General features: G+C 41.3%; 1 protein-coding gene across 4 annotated transcripts in view; it reads left to right on the top strand.

Annotated features, from left to right (window-relative positions):
* Aopep (aminopeptidase O (putative)) overlaps positions 1 to 20,295 on the top strand; it is a 428,441-nt gene that overhangs the window by 339,363 nt on the left and 68,783 nt on the right. For 2 of the 4 annotated variants that reach the window (XM_045144107.1, XM_045144109.1), the window contains 2 exons: positions 7,664 to 7,726; positions 7,896 to 7,967. In XM_045144107.1, coding sequence (XP_045000042.1) covers positions 7,664 to 7,726; positions 7,896 to 7,967 — 135 coding nt within the window. Of the gene's footprint in view, positions 1 to 7,663; positions 7,727 to 7,895; positions 7,968 to 9,289; positions 9,886 to 14,408; positions 14,461 to 20,295 lie in introns of those variants that run through there. The other 2 variants (XM_045144108.1, XR_006635781.1) reach the window with 2 other exon arrangements.

The following is a 20,295-nucleotide window of genomic DNA, read 5'->3' as shown; positions in this document are numbered from 1 at the left end:
TGAATAGTGTGATGTATACATGAATACAAAAGTTTTAGTGTCATTTCCCTCCAGGTTCTAGTTCTGTTTCATTGCTTCTTTTTAATTTTTTTTTTTGTTTGTTTTTTATTTTATTTTTGAGGTAGGGTTTCACTCTAGTCGAGGCTGACCTGGGATTCACTATGTAGTCTCGGGTGGCCTCAAACTCAAGGTGATCCTCCTACCTCTGCCTCCCCAGTGCTGGGATGAAAGGCATATGCCACCACACCTAGCTAATTACTTATTTTGTGTGTATATATGTGTGTGTGTGTGTGTATGTGTGTGTACATGTGTGCATGTGGTGATCAAAGGACAACCTTGCGGTGTTTCTCTTCTCTTTCTACCTTCTTTTTTAAAAAATACTCTTACCTGGCATGGTGGTGTACGCCTTTCATCCCAGCACTTGGGAGGCAGAGGTAGGAGGATCACCATGAGTTCAAGGCTACCCTGAGACTACATAGTGAATTCCAGGTCAGCCTGAGCTAGAGCAAGACCCTACCTTGAAAAAAAACAACAACAACAAAACAAAACAAAACAAAAATATTCCTTATGTTTATTTAAGAAAGAGAGAAAGAGTCAGAGACAGAGACAGAAGCAAATAGAGAGGGAATGGGCATTCCAGGGCCTCTAGCACAAAGAAGGACATGGGATGTCATCTTCTATTGTTCTTCTACTTTATTTCCTTGAGAAGGAATCTCTCACTGAGCCTGAGCTGGCATTTATTTTCAGTCAGACCGGATGCCCATCAAGTTCAAGCAATTTTCCTATCTCTACCATCTCCCCAGCACTCAATAGATTCTTTATTTTGTAAAGATTATAGTTATATGGCTTCAACATTCACACTTTACTTCAAAATGTTGTTAATGGAGAGAAGTAATAGAACCATGAATTTTTTTTTTTAGCTCCCCTCCCCATCCAAAGAGGGAAAAATGGATAAAGAAAGGGGGAAGTTGGGCATGGTGGCCCACACCTTTAATCCCAGCATCATGAGTTCAAAGCCAGCCTGGAACTACAGAGTGATTTCCAGTTCAGCCTGAGCTGGAGACCCTACCTCGAGAAAACCAAAAGAAGGGAGGACTGAATTCTCAATATTCTACTTATTCATATCTCTTTGTATAAAACAGAGTTAAGGCAGCTTCCAAGGTAGATGAACACACTAAGAAAAGTGAAGCAGTGTGAACATAGAGAGTGAAACTAGATGGGGGAGAAATAAAGTAACATGCAGTAGCCACACTCAAGGTCCCTACCTTGCTGAGCAGGCCCTCAAGCTTTAGGCTTGCAGGAAGGAGAAGAGGGGTAAACTGCAGTGTTTGGGAGGTAAAGGTAAGCCAGGTGCTTTAGTCTGACCATTCATGCCCGTACCAGAGAGAAGAAACTGTCTAATGTAATAAACAAGCTTGTGAGCCATCCTTCTGGTAAACATTGCAGTAGATTTTATTGGGCTATTTCTTGTAACACTCCTCCATAAAGGTCAATGGGTGTCTGTAGCACTCAGCTCGATTAGAGCATTCACAGAGCACCTGAGAGACAAGTCCAGGGCCAGCTTGATGGTGGTCTGGTTTAAACCATGAATAGACTTTATAGTATCCATGACAGGAGTTTGGGCATCAAAGAATCTGTGAACCTCCAGAAAATCGGGGTGTGTGTGTGTATACTTGCACGTGTATGTGCATGCATGTCAGAGTGGAAGTGTTTTCTTCCTGGGGATCCAGTAGCACTGTTAGTCTCCATCAGATTGTCAGAGAGGGTCTTGGACTTGAAGAAGAAATGGACTTGGGGCTGTGTGTTTACAGAGCTCTGGGTTTAATCCCCAGCACCACAAAGAAAGGACAAGAAAAAAAATAGAAGAACTGAACATATGAAGCATTGTTGTCCAAGTCAGGCTCAGGAAGTTTTCTGAGCAGCAGAGAGACCAGGCTGTGGTTACAGACAGGAACACACTGGCCAGTTCAATGTAGAGTCATAAGCTTCGGTAATCAGCTAAGCCAAGGATGGAGTTGAATTTCTTTTCTGAAAATTAGGCTTTGTGAAGACTTCTACGTGGCAGGACCAAAACCCTCATCCGAAAGTAGGCCTTGATTCTAACACAGACAAAATGGACAATAACACATAAATGATACACACTTCTGGAAGCTATCAAAACACAAAAGTAAAGGAACATCACACTCAAAAACAATGGAACAAAAACCTAAAGCCACAAACATTTGATAAATTTGTTCCTAATTATGATTTATTACTGCCACTTAATCTCAACCTAATTTTATTTCTAGACCTGTGTAGATTTCTACTTGTTTTATTTGGTTGATTATTTAAGGCAGAGTCTCACTACATGGCCCAGATTGGCTAAGAATTCACAATCTTCCTGCGGTGAACCTCTAGAGTTCTGGTATCTCAAGTGTGCACCACCAGGCTTGATGCGCCATTTAAATTTACCCTAAATATTTGTTGGTGACATAGGCCTTTTGAAGCCAGCAGAAGTTTCTGGAACACTTTACCTTATTTGGTATTCAAAAGTCAGTGGCTGGCTTTCCCTCTGGTTTGCCTCTGAGGGGAGCTTCCTTCCCCTGTTTGACCTATGGGCTTCCGTTGACTAGGAAGATAGTCTTCTCATTCCTTGCCATGCTTCATTCACGAGGTGGAAGCACGAGAGAGCACCCACCCATATTAATGTGGCCTTGGCATTGCTTTCTTTCTCCAGTGAAAGGAGTTACTTTTGCTTCCACTGAAAAATTAAGCAAGGGACTGGGAAAATGACCCAGTAAACAAAACGCTTAGAGTTCATATTCCCAGCACCCATATAAATGCTGGGTGGATGTGACGTTTGCTTATAATACCAGCAAAAACAGAGACAGGTAGATCCTCAGAACCAGTTGGCTAGCTAAACTAGGCAAATCAGTGAATTTGAAGTTCAGCAAGAGACCCTGTCTTAATAGATAAGGTGGAGAGTGATAGAGGGAGCTTTCTGATGTCAATCGCTGACCTACACATGCATACCACACACATATATATGCAAAAACATAGTTTAAAATAAATAAAATGGGCCGGGTAGATGGCTCAGAGGTTAAAAGCTCTTGCTTGCAAAGCCTGTATGTCTGAGTTCAATTCCCATGTAAAGCCAGATCACAAAGTGGTGCATGTGTCTGGAGTTCGTTTGCAATGGCTAGAGGCCCTAGCACTCCCATTTTCCCTCCCTCCCTCCCTCCCTCCCTCCCTCCCTCCCTCCCTCCCTCCCTCCCCCCCCGTCTCTTCAAAAATAAATCAATAAACAATATTTTTTATTTTAATTTTATTTTTTATTTTTTTATTATTTATTTTTTTATTTTTATTTTATTTTTATTTGCCAACTTAGTATTTTTCCTTCTGAAAGTAATCTCCACTGCCCAGATTAAGCAGCTTTTATTTTAAAGAAATAAGAGTTTTCCTCTGCCTCTGAAATGTTGCAAAATGAATCTCATATAACAACTTCTTTTCTATACTTGCCGTTTCAGTGAACTGAGTCAGAGTTAAAATAGAAAACAATCTGGTTTTAAAAGGCTTCAAAATACTTCTACCATATTCTGGAAGATGCTAGAATATCCATCCCTGACTGCAAAATTCCACTTTTAAAAATATTTTTATTTATTTGAGTGAGTAACAGAGAGAGAAAGAGAGCAAGCATAGGTGTGCCAGTGCCCCTTGCCACTGCAAACAAATTTCAGATGCATGTACCTACCACTTTGTGCATCTGGCTTTATGGGTTACTGGGGAATTAAGCCAGGCCAGCAGGCTTTACAGTCAAGTGCCTTTAACTGCTGAGCTATCCTCTCAGCCCCAAATTCTAAGTTTTAAAAAAGTTTCTCTATAGCATATTGTCATTGGTGTGAACCCATAAGGCAAGGGAGATTCACAGAAACACAGGAAGACATGTGTTCATGAAATATTGAAAATAATAAAAATATAATTTTTTCCATTATTCTGTAACATGTTAATCTTTCATTCTAGATTACATTTTGACTCTAGCACCATTTTGGGATACAGTTTTACTGACTAATATTAGGAACATTTATTGTTACTACTTTTATTATTTTCAGTTTCTTATATATCTGTTATTATTATTAAGTCATCTTAGAACTACCCTGGAAATGTAAATGATGTAGGTCTTTTGCAAATGTATGATTCTTTGCTCTTTACAAATAAAGATATTCCAGCAGCAAAACAAATTTAGGTTAATGAGAAAAATATTCAACTTAAAGCTCTTCCCCTTGAAATACTCAATACCATGCATTCATTTGTTCCTTTTTACTTCTGTTACTTGTTGAATGTTCATTGTGCATTTAGTGTGTGCCAGGAAGTGCTTCCAATGACTGGACAAAAATGAAGAACAAAAAAGAGACAGGATCTCTTTTTGGAACTCTAAGTTCAATGAGGAGACATTTAATCAGTTAATTTAAAAAATAGCTGTAGGGCTGGGAACATGGCTTAGTGGGTAAAAGCGCTCTCTGCACAAGTGTGACAACCTGAGTTCAGATCTCCAGAACCCACTGAAAGCTGGACACAGAAATATGGATCTGAAATCCCAGTGTGCCTAAGGTGAGATAGGATTTGGAGACAGAATCATCAGAAGCTCGTGACTCAGCTAGCCTGGCATATGCAGCTGTGAATAACAAGAAACTGCCTCAAATAAAGTGGAAGTCAAGGAATGTTACACACGAGCTGTGACACTTGCATGCCCACACTTACATAAACACACACATCCATAATACACATGCAATGATAAAAACAGCTATAATAGCCAGGTGTGATGGCACAAGCCTTTAATCCCAGCAGTTGGGAGACAGAGGTAGGAGGATCATCATGAGTTCAAGGCCATCCTGAGACTACATAGTGAATTCCAGGTCAGCCTGGGCCAGAGTGAGACCCTCCCTTGAAAAAACAAAATAACTATAATAATTGTGTCACACTGACTCAAGCCCAGTGTGAAATGAGCTTTAGTAGTAATGTCTCAGTACTGGCTATTACCTGTAACAATACCATAAATGCATTTGATCAGATGAAGATATAATAGTAGAAAGAGCTGTGGGGGTTACAGAAATAAGGTGCCTTTTGCTCACTCTATAAATTTAAAACTGTTCCAAAATAAAACCTCTTAATTAGAAGAACTCTACGCAGCTAAAGACAATCATTGAGAAAGGTTATAAACAAGATGTTACTAGAAGAACAGGGTGATATCATATGAAAGAGAGCGTGAGGAAAGACCTTTCTCCCACCCAAATACTAACCAGGCCTGACCCTGCTTAGCTTCAAGATCAGCCATGTTTAAGGTGGTATGGTCATAAACATGTTTAGGGTGATATGAACATTGACAAGAAAAGACCTTTCTAGTGGTTGTTTTAGGAAGAGCTAGGCAGGCAATGTGTTCTCATTAATTAAAGTGATAGAATTGAATTACCCTTGGAAGTGTCATTCTGGCTTCTCAGTGGAGAATAGATTGTGGTGTTGAGTAGGGAAAAAATCAGGAGGTCAATTGGGAGGCACGTAGAAGGGATCCCGACTGTGGCTTCACACAAAGCACTAGAGAAACAGTGACAGTAGACAATTTCTTTTTTATTTTATTTTATTTCATTTTATTTTTTCAGGTAGGGTCTCACTGTAGACCAGGCTGACCTGGTATTCACTATGTAGTCTCAGGCTGGCCTCAAACCCACAGTGATCCCTTGCCTTAAAGCTTGCATCACCACGCCAGTAGATGATTTCTTTGTTCAACTTCAGCCACAAACCCTTGGGTTTGCCATGAGCTGGGCACCACCTCCCATTGGTGGTACCATCAGGTTTCCAGGTCTCAGCTCAAAAGTTCTTTAGTGTAGCATCCTAGGATTGAGAATAATCTTGCTTATGTGTTTGAGACTACAACCAAATGACAATCCTGGGGGGGGGGTGGGGGAAGCCTTCAAGTACTATCCAGCCATAACAGATTTTCACAGAGATCTGTATAGAGATTTGCCATACTTCTCATTATTACTAGATGTTGAGGATTTTTTTTTTTTTTTTTGCTTCTTCCAAGACTACAGATGGAAAAATTTTAAAGTAAACAAAGAGCCCCCAAAAAGGGCCACTGAAGCTAGACAGCATTTTAGCAGATCGGTATTGAATGGTTCATCTGAATTCCTGTGGGTAATGAACTCACACCTACTGGGTAAAAGGAAGTGCCTGCCAGGACAACTTTCTATCGATGATTCCAGAATTATTAGTAGTATAAAAGCTTGACTAGTTCAAAATTCTTTAGTGTTTGAAATTAAGCAATCTGCATAATCCATTTCACCATTGCTAATTTTTTTATCTGCCTATGTGTCTGTATTCCCAAGATTTCCAAAACTTTTCTATGCATTCTCTTTATAGTAGAAAGATTTCATGAGGATTATAAGATCAGGTAATATGTTGAACAATGTTTATTAGCAAATGGGTATGCATTTTGTAGCACTTAGGCAATAGTGATATAAAATGGTAATGTATCTCTAACCCTGTCTAGAGTTAGATGTGGGGAGGGGTATTACTAGAAACACAAATACTGTATCAGAATCCCTCACTTGAGCGATTTGTTGTTTATTTTGTGATCTAGACGTGCATCATTAGCCTAAGTCTGAGTAGTCCAGTCACGCATAGGGAATGAAGAGATACAATAAAGTTTTCCGCTCTGATGTCTATCCATTAAGAAGCTCCTCTTTGTGTAAAATACTACATGGCAAAGTTGCTTCTATTTAAAGTCGTGAGTTTGATCTTGGCTTTGATCTAAACCTTTTGATCTTGAAAGAGGGATGGAGTAGCAATAAAGAGGGGAAGACAGATTTTCTTTAAAGAAATGCGATAAAGTTTAAGGGATGGTCCAAGTCAGCCAACAGAGCGCTGCCTGCCTCCAACCCTCTGCCCCTAAGGACTTATGGTGCGGATGGGAAGAAAAGGTTTTTGAGGTTGGCAAAAAAAAAAAGGGGGGGGGGATAGCATACACCTTTACAAACTAAGTGGAAACTTTGTTCCCAATTGCGGAAGTTGACTGACTGCCCCCTCCTCTTTAATTCCCGGTGTGTGGGGGGGGTGTTCGGCTGTTGCTAGTTAGTGTTCACGCCCGGCAGGCGCGCGGCGCGGGAGGAGCGCGGGTCGGGCGTGTGGTGCATCTCTCTCTCTCTCTCTCTCCCTCTCTCGGGAGGAAAGTTCCGTTCCCTTCGCGGAAGCCGTGGGGCGCTTGAGGCGGGACGGGCTGCCGGCGAGGCGGAGGCGTGTCTCCGCAAAGCCTGCGCCCGCCAGCCCTCGGCCCGCATCCTCCCGAGCCGGGAAAGGCTTTTGCGGGGACCCGGGACTGGAGCCCTGGGGATGGGTCGGCTAGACGTGCGCGTCCGGTGCGCGTAGGAGCCTGGCCCCGGGAGGGAGAAGACGGTTTCCCGAGAACAATAAGACGGCAGCGCGGGGATGGCGGGGTAGGGCGGGGCAGGGCGGGGGCGACCTGCGGGGCGGCGGCGAGGCCTATACCTTTAAGGCAGGCCCCGCCCCGCCGCGCCCGCCCGCCCGGCCGGCCCGCACCCCGAGCCCGCCGAGGTGACGGCGCGCGCCGGCGGGCGCGGTGGGGCGGGCGGGCGCGAGGTGAACTTGACGGTGCCTCTCGCTCTCCCCGCAGCCGCTGCAGCAGGAGCGCGAGGACGGCGCGCGGAGCGAGCTCGCGCGGAAAGTGGACGCCGAGGTGAGTGCGGCTGGCGGCGCGCGGCCCGGGCCGGAGCCCAGCGCGCCGGGCGAAGGTCGCGGCCGCCGGCTCTGTGCGCAGGCGGCTCCGAGCGAGCGAGCGAGGACCTGGTCGCCGGGCTAGGGATCCATCGACCTGTTTAAAATGCTCTGTGGTTTTTGAACTTCAGGTCACGAAATGGATTCAAGTGAATCGGAGACCACGAAAACGGAAACGAGGGAAGCAAGAAGTGTTTGAAAAGGTAGGGGAACCTGGAAAGAGACTACTGGGTATGGTCTTGCTGCAAAGCCCCTTCTTCCCGAGGACTTGCTCTCGAGAGTGGCACGTGGGGAGGGGGCAGTTTTCATTAATTTCACGGTAAGCCGTAGCTTTAGTTTGTGTGGATAATAGTATAAAATATATGTATAAAATCCTGTATTCACAGGAATGTGCACAGGCTGTTCTCATGAAGTAAGGATGAGCAGTATGCAGACTCCGCCTGGTTAAAGAGATGATTTCCATACCTGTGCAGCTAGACTCTAGTCCTCAGTCTAAGAAATGAAGAGGGACCATGAAAGAACTGGGTTACTTCAGAAACACACTAGGAGACATTTTTCTTTTTGTAAAGCAAGTGAGAAGTGTATCTTCATAAATTTAGAATGTCAGTATGCTTCTCTAGAGGTTTGCACTGCTTGTTTTGTCCTGGCATCAGTTAGGTTGAAACTTGGTTTGTCATTCCTTATACATACTTTGAAATACGGTAAGTAGTCTGTATCTTCAGTGACTTACGAAAAGGGAGCAGTGCTTTTGAGTGTCATAACACCTATGATTTTTGTTGTTTTTGCTTAAATATATTTTTAATGTTTGGGGGTTCTGGTAGCACCAAGGGATTAAAATATCAGTGTGTTATTTTTTGATGCTAGGATGTAAGATGAATCACTTCAATCCGAAGCCAAATTCTTGCTGATAGCTTTGCTGCCAACTTCTGTGATGCGTTGCCCTAGTATGGGCATGGCAGTGTCTGAGAATGTGCACAAAGTACATGGTAATGAGGTGCCACTGAGTTCCAAAGTGCCCTTGAGGATACCCTAGCCAGCTTCTGAGGGAGTGGGAGTATGGCCCTTGGTAGCCAGGCATTCAGAGTATGTGAGAAGTAGTACCTTAGCCCTCCACCTGTTAAACAGTCATAGATGTCATCTCACTTAAGCAGTAGTAGAAAAGTTATCCTTTTAAACAGACCTGAGTTTTTGTACCATACCTCAGCAAGCTATGACAGGTTATGGTTGTTTTACTTAAGAATTTAGTAGGCTTTTAAATGTCTGTGAGGTAATAAATGTGATCATACAATATCTAAAGGTGGAAAAGAAGTATGGCATGCTTAGTACTTTAAAAATGTGTTGTAAGTTTCAATTTCTTAAGCCAAAAATAACACACAAAAAGGAGAAGCCATTATTCTGTGGATTACTGGGTACTGTTACCACCTAAGTCTGAAGGAGAAGTAACTATATTTGACACTCATGCACTGGCCACTGTGCCTTCAGAAAACCGGGGGGCAAGATAATGACTGAGGTTTTACCTTCCCAGAGGACTGCAGTTCCCTCAGCCCGTTCCCCAGATGCCATCTGCACATTAGAAGGTACAGGAAAATGCCTCACTGACTTTTCTTCCTGGAAAGTGTGGGCAGCAGCTTTAAAAAGAGTCTGAAGATGAGCAAGTTGGGAGCAGCACACAGAACTTCCTTTCAAGGAGCAAAGCTGAAAGCTGACTGACTGAGGCTGGGGTGGGTACGGCAAGAAGACTGGAGACTTTCAGTTGTTGCAGAGCATATCAGGCACCAGAGCCCCAGTCTCTTCACCCAGTTGTGGGCACACCACCAAGCATTTTGCCTCTTCCACCTTTTGGAGAAGGTCTGGAGCTTGTTTGGGCAGAGCCTACAGTGTTTTACAAGGACCAGGTTGGAAGGGAGTTTATCTTGTGATTCAAGGTCATTAGAACAAGTTCAGAAAGGCACCTCTGGAGGAGGTGAGTCCCTGATTCTGAAGTACTAGTTGACTTTGAGGTAGTGGCTATCTAGTTTAAGGGTCTGGGCTAGGATGTACATATCTTTCTAGAAGGAACCTTGGTATGCCATGAACTATTGGTTCCCACACATAAGTTAGTTAGTTTTGTTTTTTTTTTTTTTTTTTTTAAGGCCTTCTCAGGTCACAAGGAAAAGCAAATTACTGAGTTTGTCTTCTTTCATGCATCCACTGTACTTTGCATTTGTTAAAAATAAAAGTATGTGTTTTCTTCATTTGGTATTGCTGTTAAATCAGAATGTGAGCTGCCAGTGCTTGGGATTCCTACTGTGTTTTTATTTGCTTCCTTTGTCTTCCTTGCTCTCATTCCTCTCCAGCTCTCCCTTGCCTTTTCCTCTGTTGCTCAGATGTCCAACCAGAACTTCAGGCTGCTTTCAGGAGTCAGACTTGAGTGCCTGCATGATTTGTGGACTAGGTTAGAGTGGATTTGGGTGACTAGTCTTTCCTGCCTATGCTAGAGTCCTAACATTTTCCTCTGATAGGAGAAAGGAGGGGTAGTGGCCTAGGCCAGGCTCTTAAAGGGATCTGGGAAAGATAATCATCTTATAGGACATGTTTGTTTTCTCCTTAAAAAAATTCTCCTAGGTGCTAGGCTTGGTAGGCTCCTCTGATGTGAAATACTAGTTGAGGGTTTCTGACAAAGAAACAAAACAAACTCAGCCTATATACAAAATAACGAATAATGAAATAAAGTCAATTGGGTGAGTGAGATGTGCCACCTAGATAAGTGATTTAAAATGTTCTCCTGGCCTTTGCTGGCCTCTTATATGGTCTGCTTTATGTCTTTCCCACCCACCACATAGCTGACTGTCACTCTGCCGTCTTAGCAGTATTTTTCTTATCCTTCTGAAGGCCTATTATCTCTCACAAGATTCTTCTTACAATCTTCTCTGACATTTATTTTCAAGTTATTTTAGCTTCCTATCCTGCCTCTTTGTCCACTGGTATAACTTGATCTCTTAAGTGATTTCTTCGTTTACAGTTACGAACTTGTTGCTTTTGTTCCTGCTCTTGCCTCTTTTCTCCTTCCGTTCTGATAGTCTTCTTTTTGTATCCCAGGTTCCTTCTACTTAGTTTGAAGAGTTTTGCAACAGAAAATCAAGGCAAGCATACATGATCACACAAAGGGCAATTAGGGTGTGTGGTCAGGCAGCCTACAAAGGCCGGATACACTGTTGGATGTGCGTGTGTTTTTAAAAATAGTAATACTTTACTAAATGGCTATTGGCTTTGGAAGAAGAGCACATATCTATCTTTAACTGATTCAAAGATAAGTACAAATTATGGGTTACCATTAGAGATCAAGGAGCAATATTTTATAATATATGCATGTCAAAAATGAAGCTTTAATATACTTTAAGGAAAATATTGTAAGTGCAATATGAGTGATCCTTTCAAAGGAAGAAAATTCCAAATTTTCAGATTCAAAAGAATCAGCCGCCTTCTGGTAACATGCAGAAGATAGCATTTTCAGTGCACGTTTTTGCTTACCACCAATTTATGGGGTGAGGTCAAAAGTATTCATGAGCTTCCTTTGTAGCTATTGCTGTTACTAACAAGCCATCCTCTGTCAGTCACTGTTTTGAAGTGAGTGTCTAGGGTGAGGTTGGCTGGCCTTTGTCACGATTAGTCATAACTAACACTGGGTGCATAAAGTTTCCAACAACAGTGCTCTTTTGGGGTTCCTTAGTTACTCTTTGCTGCCAGAACCTGAAAAATAGTAGTTTGGATCTACTGAAATTTCCATTGAAATATACAGAGTGAAAAATAAAAATCTAAAACCATGGTTATAAAAAATATAGATTTTATAATAATAGTAGGAGCCATTTTAATTGGGACCTAGTAATAAGTTTTGTTTTCTGGGTCTATGCGAAGAAAAAAATTGAAACTATTTTCTTTGTGAAAATATCCATCCTAAATTTTGGAGCACTTTTCCTTCTATGTTTATGTCTTTTTTTACACATTTTTCTTTGATCCACACTCAGTGATAATCTATGTTCAAAATTCATAGACTTTTACACTTTTATGTGAAGTCCAGCTTGGTGTGTGTGTTTTGCAGCATTTATTGTTCCTTTTTAAAATTTTACCGCAAGATACTTTCTTTGCAGTTTTAGTGTGAAAATAGTCTAAATGATAAGGGTAGGTGTAAATTTTAAACTAACCAAGTGTTTTACATTGTGTTAATATTTTGTGACAAAAGGCTACTTTTACATTCAGGTATTATTTCTGGAAACCAACACTGAAGACTAATAAAAATTATTTAGCCCTTCTCTGGGCCCTTATCATCAGATGGTGAATGTGTTGATGATAAATTTTGTTTTCTTGGGCAGTGAGAAAAAAAAATTTAAACTATTTTCTTTGTGATAATGATAATACCCTTTCCGGTTTTTGGAGTATTTTCATTCTACTCTTATTTGTTCTTTCTACACATTTGACTGCAGAGCCCTCAATGTGCAGAGCTAGCAAAACAGCCCAGCATGCACTTTGAGATTGCTGAATCAAGGGCCTTTTTACCTGGCATCTGGCAAACCTGTGGACTGGACAGACACTCCTAGCATCTGAGGCATGGTTCTGCTGGAGTGGTTTCCCAGGCTTGTGTCCTTGCCTGTTTGAGACTGCCGTTGCCCTGTGACAATTCATAGCCCTCTGTACCTACGTGGCCCATGGCCTCCCACAATAGCCTCACTGATACTTGACTTCCATAGAAAAACTCTATAGATTCTAGTGAATCACAATTCTTGAGGCACCAGTCTGTCCTTCTTCCCTCCTTCCCTCTCTCCCTTCTTCTCTTCCTCCCTTATCTGTTAGTGGCTTTGTGTCCTGTGTTATACTGATTGTGCCTTTGTATGACAGCCTACTTGAGTGATGGGGAAATCAGATTAATTTATTAAAATACAAAGAAATCAAAGGAGTGATATGGTGATAGGCAATTTGTTACTTTACTGCAGAAATGTTTACAACTCATGAGTCTCTGGGTCTAATTGTTGGTTCACTTTCCTGCTTTCTTCCTTTTTAAATCTTTACTAAATACATTATTAAATCTTCTGTGTCCAAATCTCAAGTTAGGTCAGGTTTTACAAGATCTACGCCTTTGTTTCCCCTTTTTTGCTTGCTTGCTTGCTTTCTTTTTTTCCTTCCTTCTTTTAAGCTAGACCAAGAAAGAATTGCTAATAAAATATATTTTTGTACACTCGGGAAAGAAATCTGATCTTTATAATTTTGTCATTAAATTTTCATCCATTCCATAGATTTAGTCTTTAAGAATCTGTAGTTTAAAAGAACATTCTGAAAATTCTTTGCACTAAAATTCCTCCCCATTTTCAACTAACATAGAGGGAAAATTAAAATATAGTCATTTAATTAACCTTACGTACTTATTTACATATTTTAAAGGGGGTCTGTAAATGGAAGTATTAATATAATAATAGTTGACACTTGCCGTGTGTCAAGCCCTGCTCTAAGTGCTTTACATGTAGCAGCTGATGAAAAGGCACCATTAAAATGGTGTCACAACCAGCATTGTGACATTAAGATGTTGTAGACTGCATGAAACATTTTATGAAAGTGGTGCAGTATAAGCAAGTCAAATAATAATTGCCGTAGAAAAGAATGCTTTGGGCAAGATTTTAAAATTCTTTTTAGTCAGGTTATTGACAGTTCTAGACCACCAGCACAAAGCACACACTTCTAAATTAGGAGAATCCCAACCAGTATGTGTTTTGAAAATACTTCAAAGTGTGCAGATAATTACACTCTTGTTGATTTTAGCATGTTTGATGCCAGTCACCATCAGCTCTTCTGTGCCATGCGAGATGAAAGCCATTTTCATATAAAACACAGGACTTTGGCTGGAAAAAGGAGGTAGGCAGAGGAACATTTCTGTGGCTTTTTAGTTACTTTTATAGGCAGCATTAATTTCATTCCTGTGACAGAATGCTTTACTTGGCAGGCATTCTCATCTCTGGCATTTTAATGAGCTGCTGTTTTGTGCCTGGTCTCATATGGCACTAATAAGATACATTATTTTTAGTAGCACCTACTGGTGTCACGGCAGGGTAGGTCCTTCCATTGTTCCACAGTTCGTCTCTTGTAACCTGCCAGCATTGGTTGGTCTCTAAGCCCAGGCAGTGTATCTCACATGTATTTCTGTGTCTGTGCTCACAGGAAAGATGGCACACTGCCTCAAATCCCTAACGTTTACAAAGGCGTCTGGTCACATGTACCTTCTATAAGTATTTTTTTGAATGAGCTTGATAAATGGATCTCATAAGTAATGCTTATCTTATTCTAATACCTGCTTGTTGCATTTTTAAGAATTTTACTGTATAGCAATAATTAGTTTTCTTTTTGTTGTTTTTGTTTTTATCGTGGTAGAGTCTCACTCTAGCCCACGCTGACCTGGAATTGGAATTAACTGTGTAGTCTCAGGGTGGCTTCAAACTCACAGTGATCCTCCTACCTCAGCCTCCCAAGTGCTGGGATTAAAGGTGTGTGCCACCACACCTGGCACATAACAATAAAATTGTATGTAATGATTTTGTTCCTTACTGATACAGGTTTTCATGGAAATGTATTTGGTCAAGACTTTCTGGCTTTATTTTGGGTGATCTCTTTCTTCTTTCTAGGATGAGAATTTGGAGACAAAAAGACCTGACACTGGTCCCAACTTTTTGTTCCGTGAGTTTGTCACCTGACTTTGCTGTCCTTTGAGAATCCTTTTATTTAACAGACCAGTTAGGCATATTATATTAATTGATAAAATCAGTATGATTGGCCTTGATTTTTTACTTATATTTGGGAAGAGTTCTGGTTTTGCTCTAACAGTTACTTTTACATAATAACTTCTATTTTGTTCTTGTGTGTTGATTCTGTGCTGTGTGCAAGAGGGAAATTATACTTTTTTCTTGCTCCTGCATACTTTACATTCCATCATGTCACTTGAAATGATATCTTTTGCTTCCAGATAAACACTTACGTAGTAGTTCATAAGATGGCTGTATTTTCATGTGATTGAGTGCTTTTCAGCAGGGCTGAACTATGCAGACATCACATTATTTGTGCTGTGGCCTCTAAACACTCACAGCTTTGTTTGTAGATGGATCTGTACTCTGCCTTTGTCATCTACTCATAGGTTTATGTCTCTGTTGCACTATGGTTTTGGACGCTGGTTCTGGAGTAGATTTCTCAGGAAGGGAGAGGGCTTCCATACCACCCGAGTCTTGCATGGTTCTAAATCTGTCTTCACATCTCAGGGTAATTTCAGCTAAACAAATTCTTTGACTTGTAATTTTTTTTTTTTTTAATTTAAGTCCCTTTGGTGTGTTACTTCATTGTTTTCTGGTATGAACTCTGATGCTGGTCATGTTTCTTTTCTTCCGAGCGACCTTGTCTTATTTCTTTGATACTTAGGTTTGTTTTTCTTTAAATTCCAACAATTTTATTCTAAATGTGCCTTATTATGGGTCACTTGCCCTACCTGTCACTTGGCTTTCGAGTTGTATTTTCTTCATTTGTAAGATGAAAACAAGTCCTTTGACTTCTTTGAGAGCAGATTTATCATAATGAGATACTGTTTATAAGGTGCTTTGAGTCCGTTTTGCTCTTGTTATCCTTTCAAGTCCCTGTGGTTCAAAGTTTGAAATGTGGATACTCCGTGTCTGGGAGATGTGGACAGCGGCTGTGCAATGCAGTCTTTTGTCTGTGCCCTAGCCAAGGGAAAACTGACCCTGAGTGACACGGCGAGTGGCTCTTTGTCACCACTCTCGGAAGATAACTAGCATGTAGAACAGAGAAAGATCCATCTCTGTTTTTTCCTTCTCACACAAAACCCCGCATATATGTGTTCTCTGAAAAATGTACATGAAAAAAGGTCTCATTTTTTTTTTTCCCCTAGGTAGAGTATTATTGGAAACCTAAACCAGCCTGATCACCCAGCATATTCCTTAAAACATGTTGTATACAACTCCTCTGTCAGACATTGCTGGAAAATGCCAAGGAAATGTGAGATGTCATTTTTGGCCATGGGAGAATACAGGACACATGTCTCAGATCACTTACAGAGCAGCATGTGCTCAGTGCACCAAGCAGTGTAGCAGAAGGAAGGCCACGAGTATGCTGCATTTTACCCCAGGCGACTCTCTGCTAGGGTTTCCATGCTGGGCCTCATTTTGATAAAGCAGCCTTTTACCCATGCAAGCTGGAAGTTCTGATGGGAAATTTAATTAACTGAATCTGTTTCAATGCTTTTACCTGATTTGTAAGCACAGATAGGGGTTTGATTGATCCACACATAAATTTTTTATATTTTTTACTAGAGAATGTGATTTTTGTGAATATTTTTATTCATTTATTTATTAGAGAATAAGAATGAATGGGCACATCAGGGCCTCAAGTCTAGTTACTGAAAACTTACTCAGATGCATGTGCCACCTTGTGCATCTGGCTTACTCGGGACCTGGAGCATCAAACCTGGATCCTTAGGCTTCACAGCCAAGTGTCTTAACCACTAGGTGATCTCTCCAGCCCAAGAATTTGAATGTTTGTTTTTTATTTTATTTTTATTTATTTGAGAGCAACAGAGAGAGAGAGAGAGAGAGAGAGAGAGAGAGAGAGAGAGAGAAGATGGGCACGCCAGGGCTTCCAGCCACTGCAAACGAACTCCAGACGCATGCGCCCCCCTTGTGCATCTGGCTAATGTGGGTCCTGAGGAATCGAGCCTTGAACCGGGGTCCTTAGGCTTCACAGGCAAGTGCTTAACCACTAAGCCATCTCTCCAGCCCAAGAATTTGATTTTTAAAAATAAGTCCTTCTGCATTTTTCAAGTGAGGCTGGAATCCGCCACAGAGGTTCTGCTGACACTTAAGAATGAGGATGATCTGGAAACCCACGACCAGACATGTAATAGTATCTCTGATTCTGTAGATAGTACACTCTGTCAAATTCTGTTCATTTTGGCAACTCACTAACTTCATTTTATATCTATGATATACAAAATCCTGAGTATGGTATAGAGAATTTAGGAAGGAGTTTGAAAACATCTCTCAGCGTTGACAGATAAAAATAGTGCAAAATGGAAAACAGATTTGACCAGAGTTGCGAGAACAATGTGGCAGGTACCCAGAGCAAACTGGAGCTCTGTAAGGATGTTGTGCCATTTGGAGCTATTTTATCACCCATCGCCTCACCTGGGCTGAAAGCAAGGTACAGATTACTTGTTCCATTCATACAATTTTTTGTTTATAGAGTTGATGATAGTATAACTTCTGTTCTCAAAATTCAGATGGTCTTCATGAGTACATAAACTGTGAAATTAGAATTTGTCTTTTTCTCAGTAATGTAAGGACCACTCTAGACTCAGGGATATCAGTTTTTGGTCTGTTTTGTTCTCCCTCCTTTTCTGTGAATGAGGACTTTTGTTTTGTTTGCTCTATTTGATTTCAAGGCAAAATAAAGTAAAATGTTTCAGAATTAGGGCTGGTATTCCAAGTTCCAGAGTTTTGGCCTCTTGTGGTTTAGGGGGTTGTGTTCTGGCATTCCAGAAGCATCCCACATGTTTTCAGCACCATGGCTACACCATGACCTCTTGATTTTTTAAAAAAGGTATTAAAAAGAACAGTTACCATTTTATCTTTCTGGTGATGAAAAACAAGTGAACATAATGTATTTCCAAGGCAGTTATCATTGTATGTATCTGGTTACAAATCAGGAGGTGTTAGCTTTGCAGAGCTGAGTCATATATTTGTAAAAATTCATATTTTTATATATGTGGCAGAAACAAGCCAACTTACCAAGAAGCCATGTAAAATGGGAAAATGGTCTTAGAGAACTTTTTCTGTGACCTCACTTATGATTGCAAGTTCTAAAGCTCTTGCTGTGAATGCTTTGTGGCAGTTTTCTACCATTAGTTTGGAGTCTGAGAAGATAAAAAAGGAGATGAAAGACGTGAGATGCTAAACAGAAACCACAGAAGAAAACTGAAGGAAAAACAGGCATCTCTCTGCATTCTGCTCATACACGGTCTGGTCTCTGGTTGTCTCCTCCTTGACAATACACACACAGATGGGAGTCTTCAGTGTCAAGACCTTCAGCCTTCCTTCCTGACAGTGAAGATGAGGAATGCTGAGCCAGCCTCAAGCCAGAAGAACATAGCGTCTCTGGGTCTTAGATTTTATATGATGTAAAACTCACACATATATGGCCTTTTGCACTATAAGACACTTAATATAGTTGTATTACCATCTCTTCAATTCAGCTTTGAGGTGTGGGGAGTGTTACGGGCTCATTGACTGGTCCAGGACCTCAGGCATGCCACACTGGTATCATGCTGTTGAGCCATATCCCCAGGCCCACAGTCCTAGTTCAGAACATCCCCATCATCCACACTTCTTTCACATCCACGTGTAGCCCATGCTCATTCCTATTCTCAGTTCCAAGCACTCAACTGCCCTCTGATTGTATAGTTTTCTTGTTCTAGACGCTTTATTGAAATCGAATTATACATAGTTTAGTTTAATTGTGTTTGGGGCCTTCAGTCTTCTCTATGTCTCAGCAGTTCGTTCATTTTTGTTATAAAGTGACACTCTGTATCTGCATAGACTATATTTTGTTTTTCCATTCACTGGTTTTTAGACATACTTATTTAGATTTTTTGCAGTTTTATTCCCATTGTGAATACCACTTCTACGAGCATTGGTATAACTGTCCCTTATGTAGATATATGTGTTCATTTCTCTTAAGTAGAAACCTAGGACCAGTATGGCTGGGATATATGATAAGTGTATAGTTAACTGCTAAAGTAGCTATACCATTTTACATTTCCACCAGCAGGATTAAGGTTTCCAGTTGCCCATGCTTGGTGTCGTCAGCCATTTGATGTTGAACTTGCTTGTTAACATGCAATGCTTCTATTTCTTGAGAGGATCTGGAAGAGTCTAGATGCTCTAATTATGTTTTTGCCCTCCGTTTCACAGGTCAGAAGGCATTGGCCTCAAAAGTGGCAAATCTTGGTGTCTCATCAAGATCTCTAAGTGAGTCACTGAATCTAGACTCCCTCCTCCCTTGTCAGTGGGAGTTGTAGCAACCTGCTTTCATTCTGCCTTGGAAGCTCCTGTGACTCAGCTCTGTGTCCTTGAGCATGCTAGGTGTGGCTCTAAATCTTCTAAAAATGATCCATTTTCTAGTCTTCTGGAATTGTGTCTGATGAAACACAGCTCATTGTCTGCACCTACTGCTCCCCAGCCACAGTGCCCAGGCCTTGGGCAGTCAGACCTGGCTCCTAAGGCCAGCCCTACAGGGACTGTGTGGCTGTGTGTCATCTTGTTGGAGTAAGTCTGTACCCCTTTGCTGGTGGAAGTTGGGCAGTTGACCTGGCCAGGACAGCTGACTCTTAAGTATTTAATATGCTTTGAAGCACATCTTCAAAAGGGTGAGATGAGTTGATGACCGGCAGCATGTGGTTCATTTGGTTTTTCCTCCTTCATGACACTGAGACAGGAACACACATTCAGATTTATTTAAACAGTTAAAAAAGAAGCTGAAGTCAGCCTTGGTTTCTTCCTGCAACTATTCTCTGGCCTGCATCAAATTTAATGCCTGTGTTTTGTGCCAGGCTTTGGGCTTTATTCGCGGAAACAACTGTATCTCTCAAGCTACATAGCATTTTCTTTGTATCCCTCCTCACCTTATTAGTGGGGTGAAATTGTGATTATTTCTGTTCTGAATGAGAAGCCCTCAAGTATTTTTTAGACTGTTGATGAGGCTTACATTCTAGCCCACCTCTAGTTTTGTAATTTATTTGTAATCATTTTTTTAAATATGGGTAAGTCATTGATTTTTGTATTTTCCCCCAAGTATATTGATGTGAAGTTACTCCTGTAGGCTTGGGAGCTAAACACCCAGCTACTGCAAGGTACTGACAGCTGTCAGGCCGTTTCTTCCTGCACTATCATCTTGCATTTTGTGGAGGAGCCTAGGTTCTGGCTACTTTCACCTTTCATGCAGTGCTTTAACTTATTTTCTTATACAAAGTGGCCCCTGGTTGTCTGTGAAGTGGTTATTTTTCCTGGAGGTATCCCCCATCACATTGAGTTCCTGAATGTTAAAGAGAACATAGTGTTTTGGGCCTGTGGAAATCTTACCTTGGCACTATGATGCTACACAGACTATCAAGATGAACTAAAAAGTTGAGGCACCTTCAGAAAATAAAATCGTCACCAGCAGGAAGCTGTCTAAAATAACTGGAAAACCCATAAATCAAGCAGCTGGAGGAGTATGCTTGTGGCTATGCTGTAAAAAGTACTTGAGAGCCTAAGTGCTTTGTAGATGGGCCTTCACAGAAGACAGGGGAGGGGGACTGTCATGGGAAAAGCTGAGCAATTGAAGTTTCAGTTAAGTGCTTTACTTGGGAAGCAATGCAGGGCTAGGTGGTAAGAGTTGGGAAAGACCTTTATTTCATTTTTGAAAACATGGAGGGTCTGAGGTTTCAATTCCCAGGTCATGTGCTGGCCTAGGATC

This window comes from Jaculus jaculus, chromosome 2 (genome assembly GCF_020740685.1).
Source record: "Jaculus jaculus isolate mJacJac1 chromosome 2, mJacJac1.mat.Y.cur, whole genome shotgun sequence".
NCBI classification, from domain to species: Eukaryota; Metazoa; Chordata; class Mammalia; order Rodentia; family Dipodidae; genus Jaculus; species Jaculus jaculus.
This window is presented reverse-complemented; position numbering and strand designations above follow the sequence as displayed.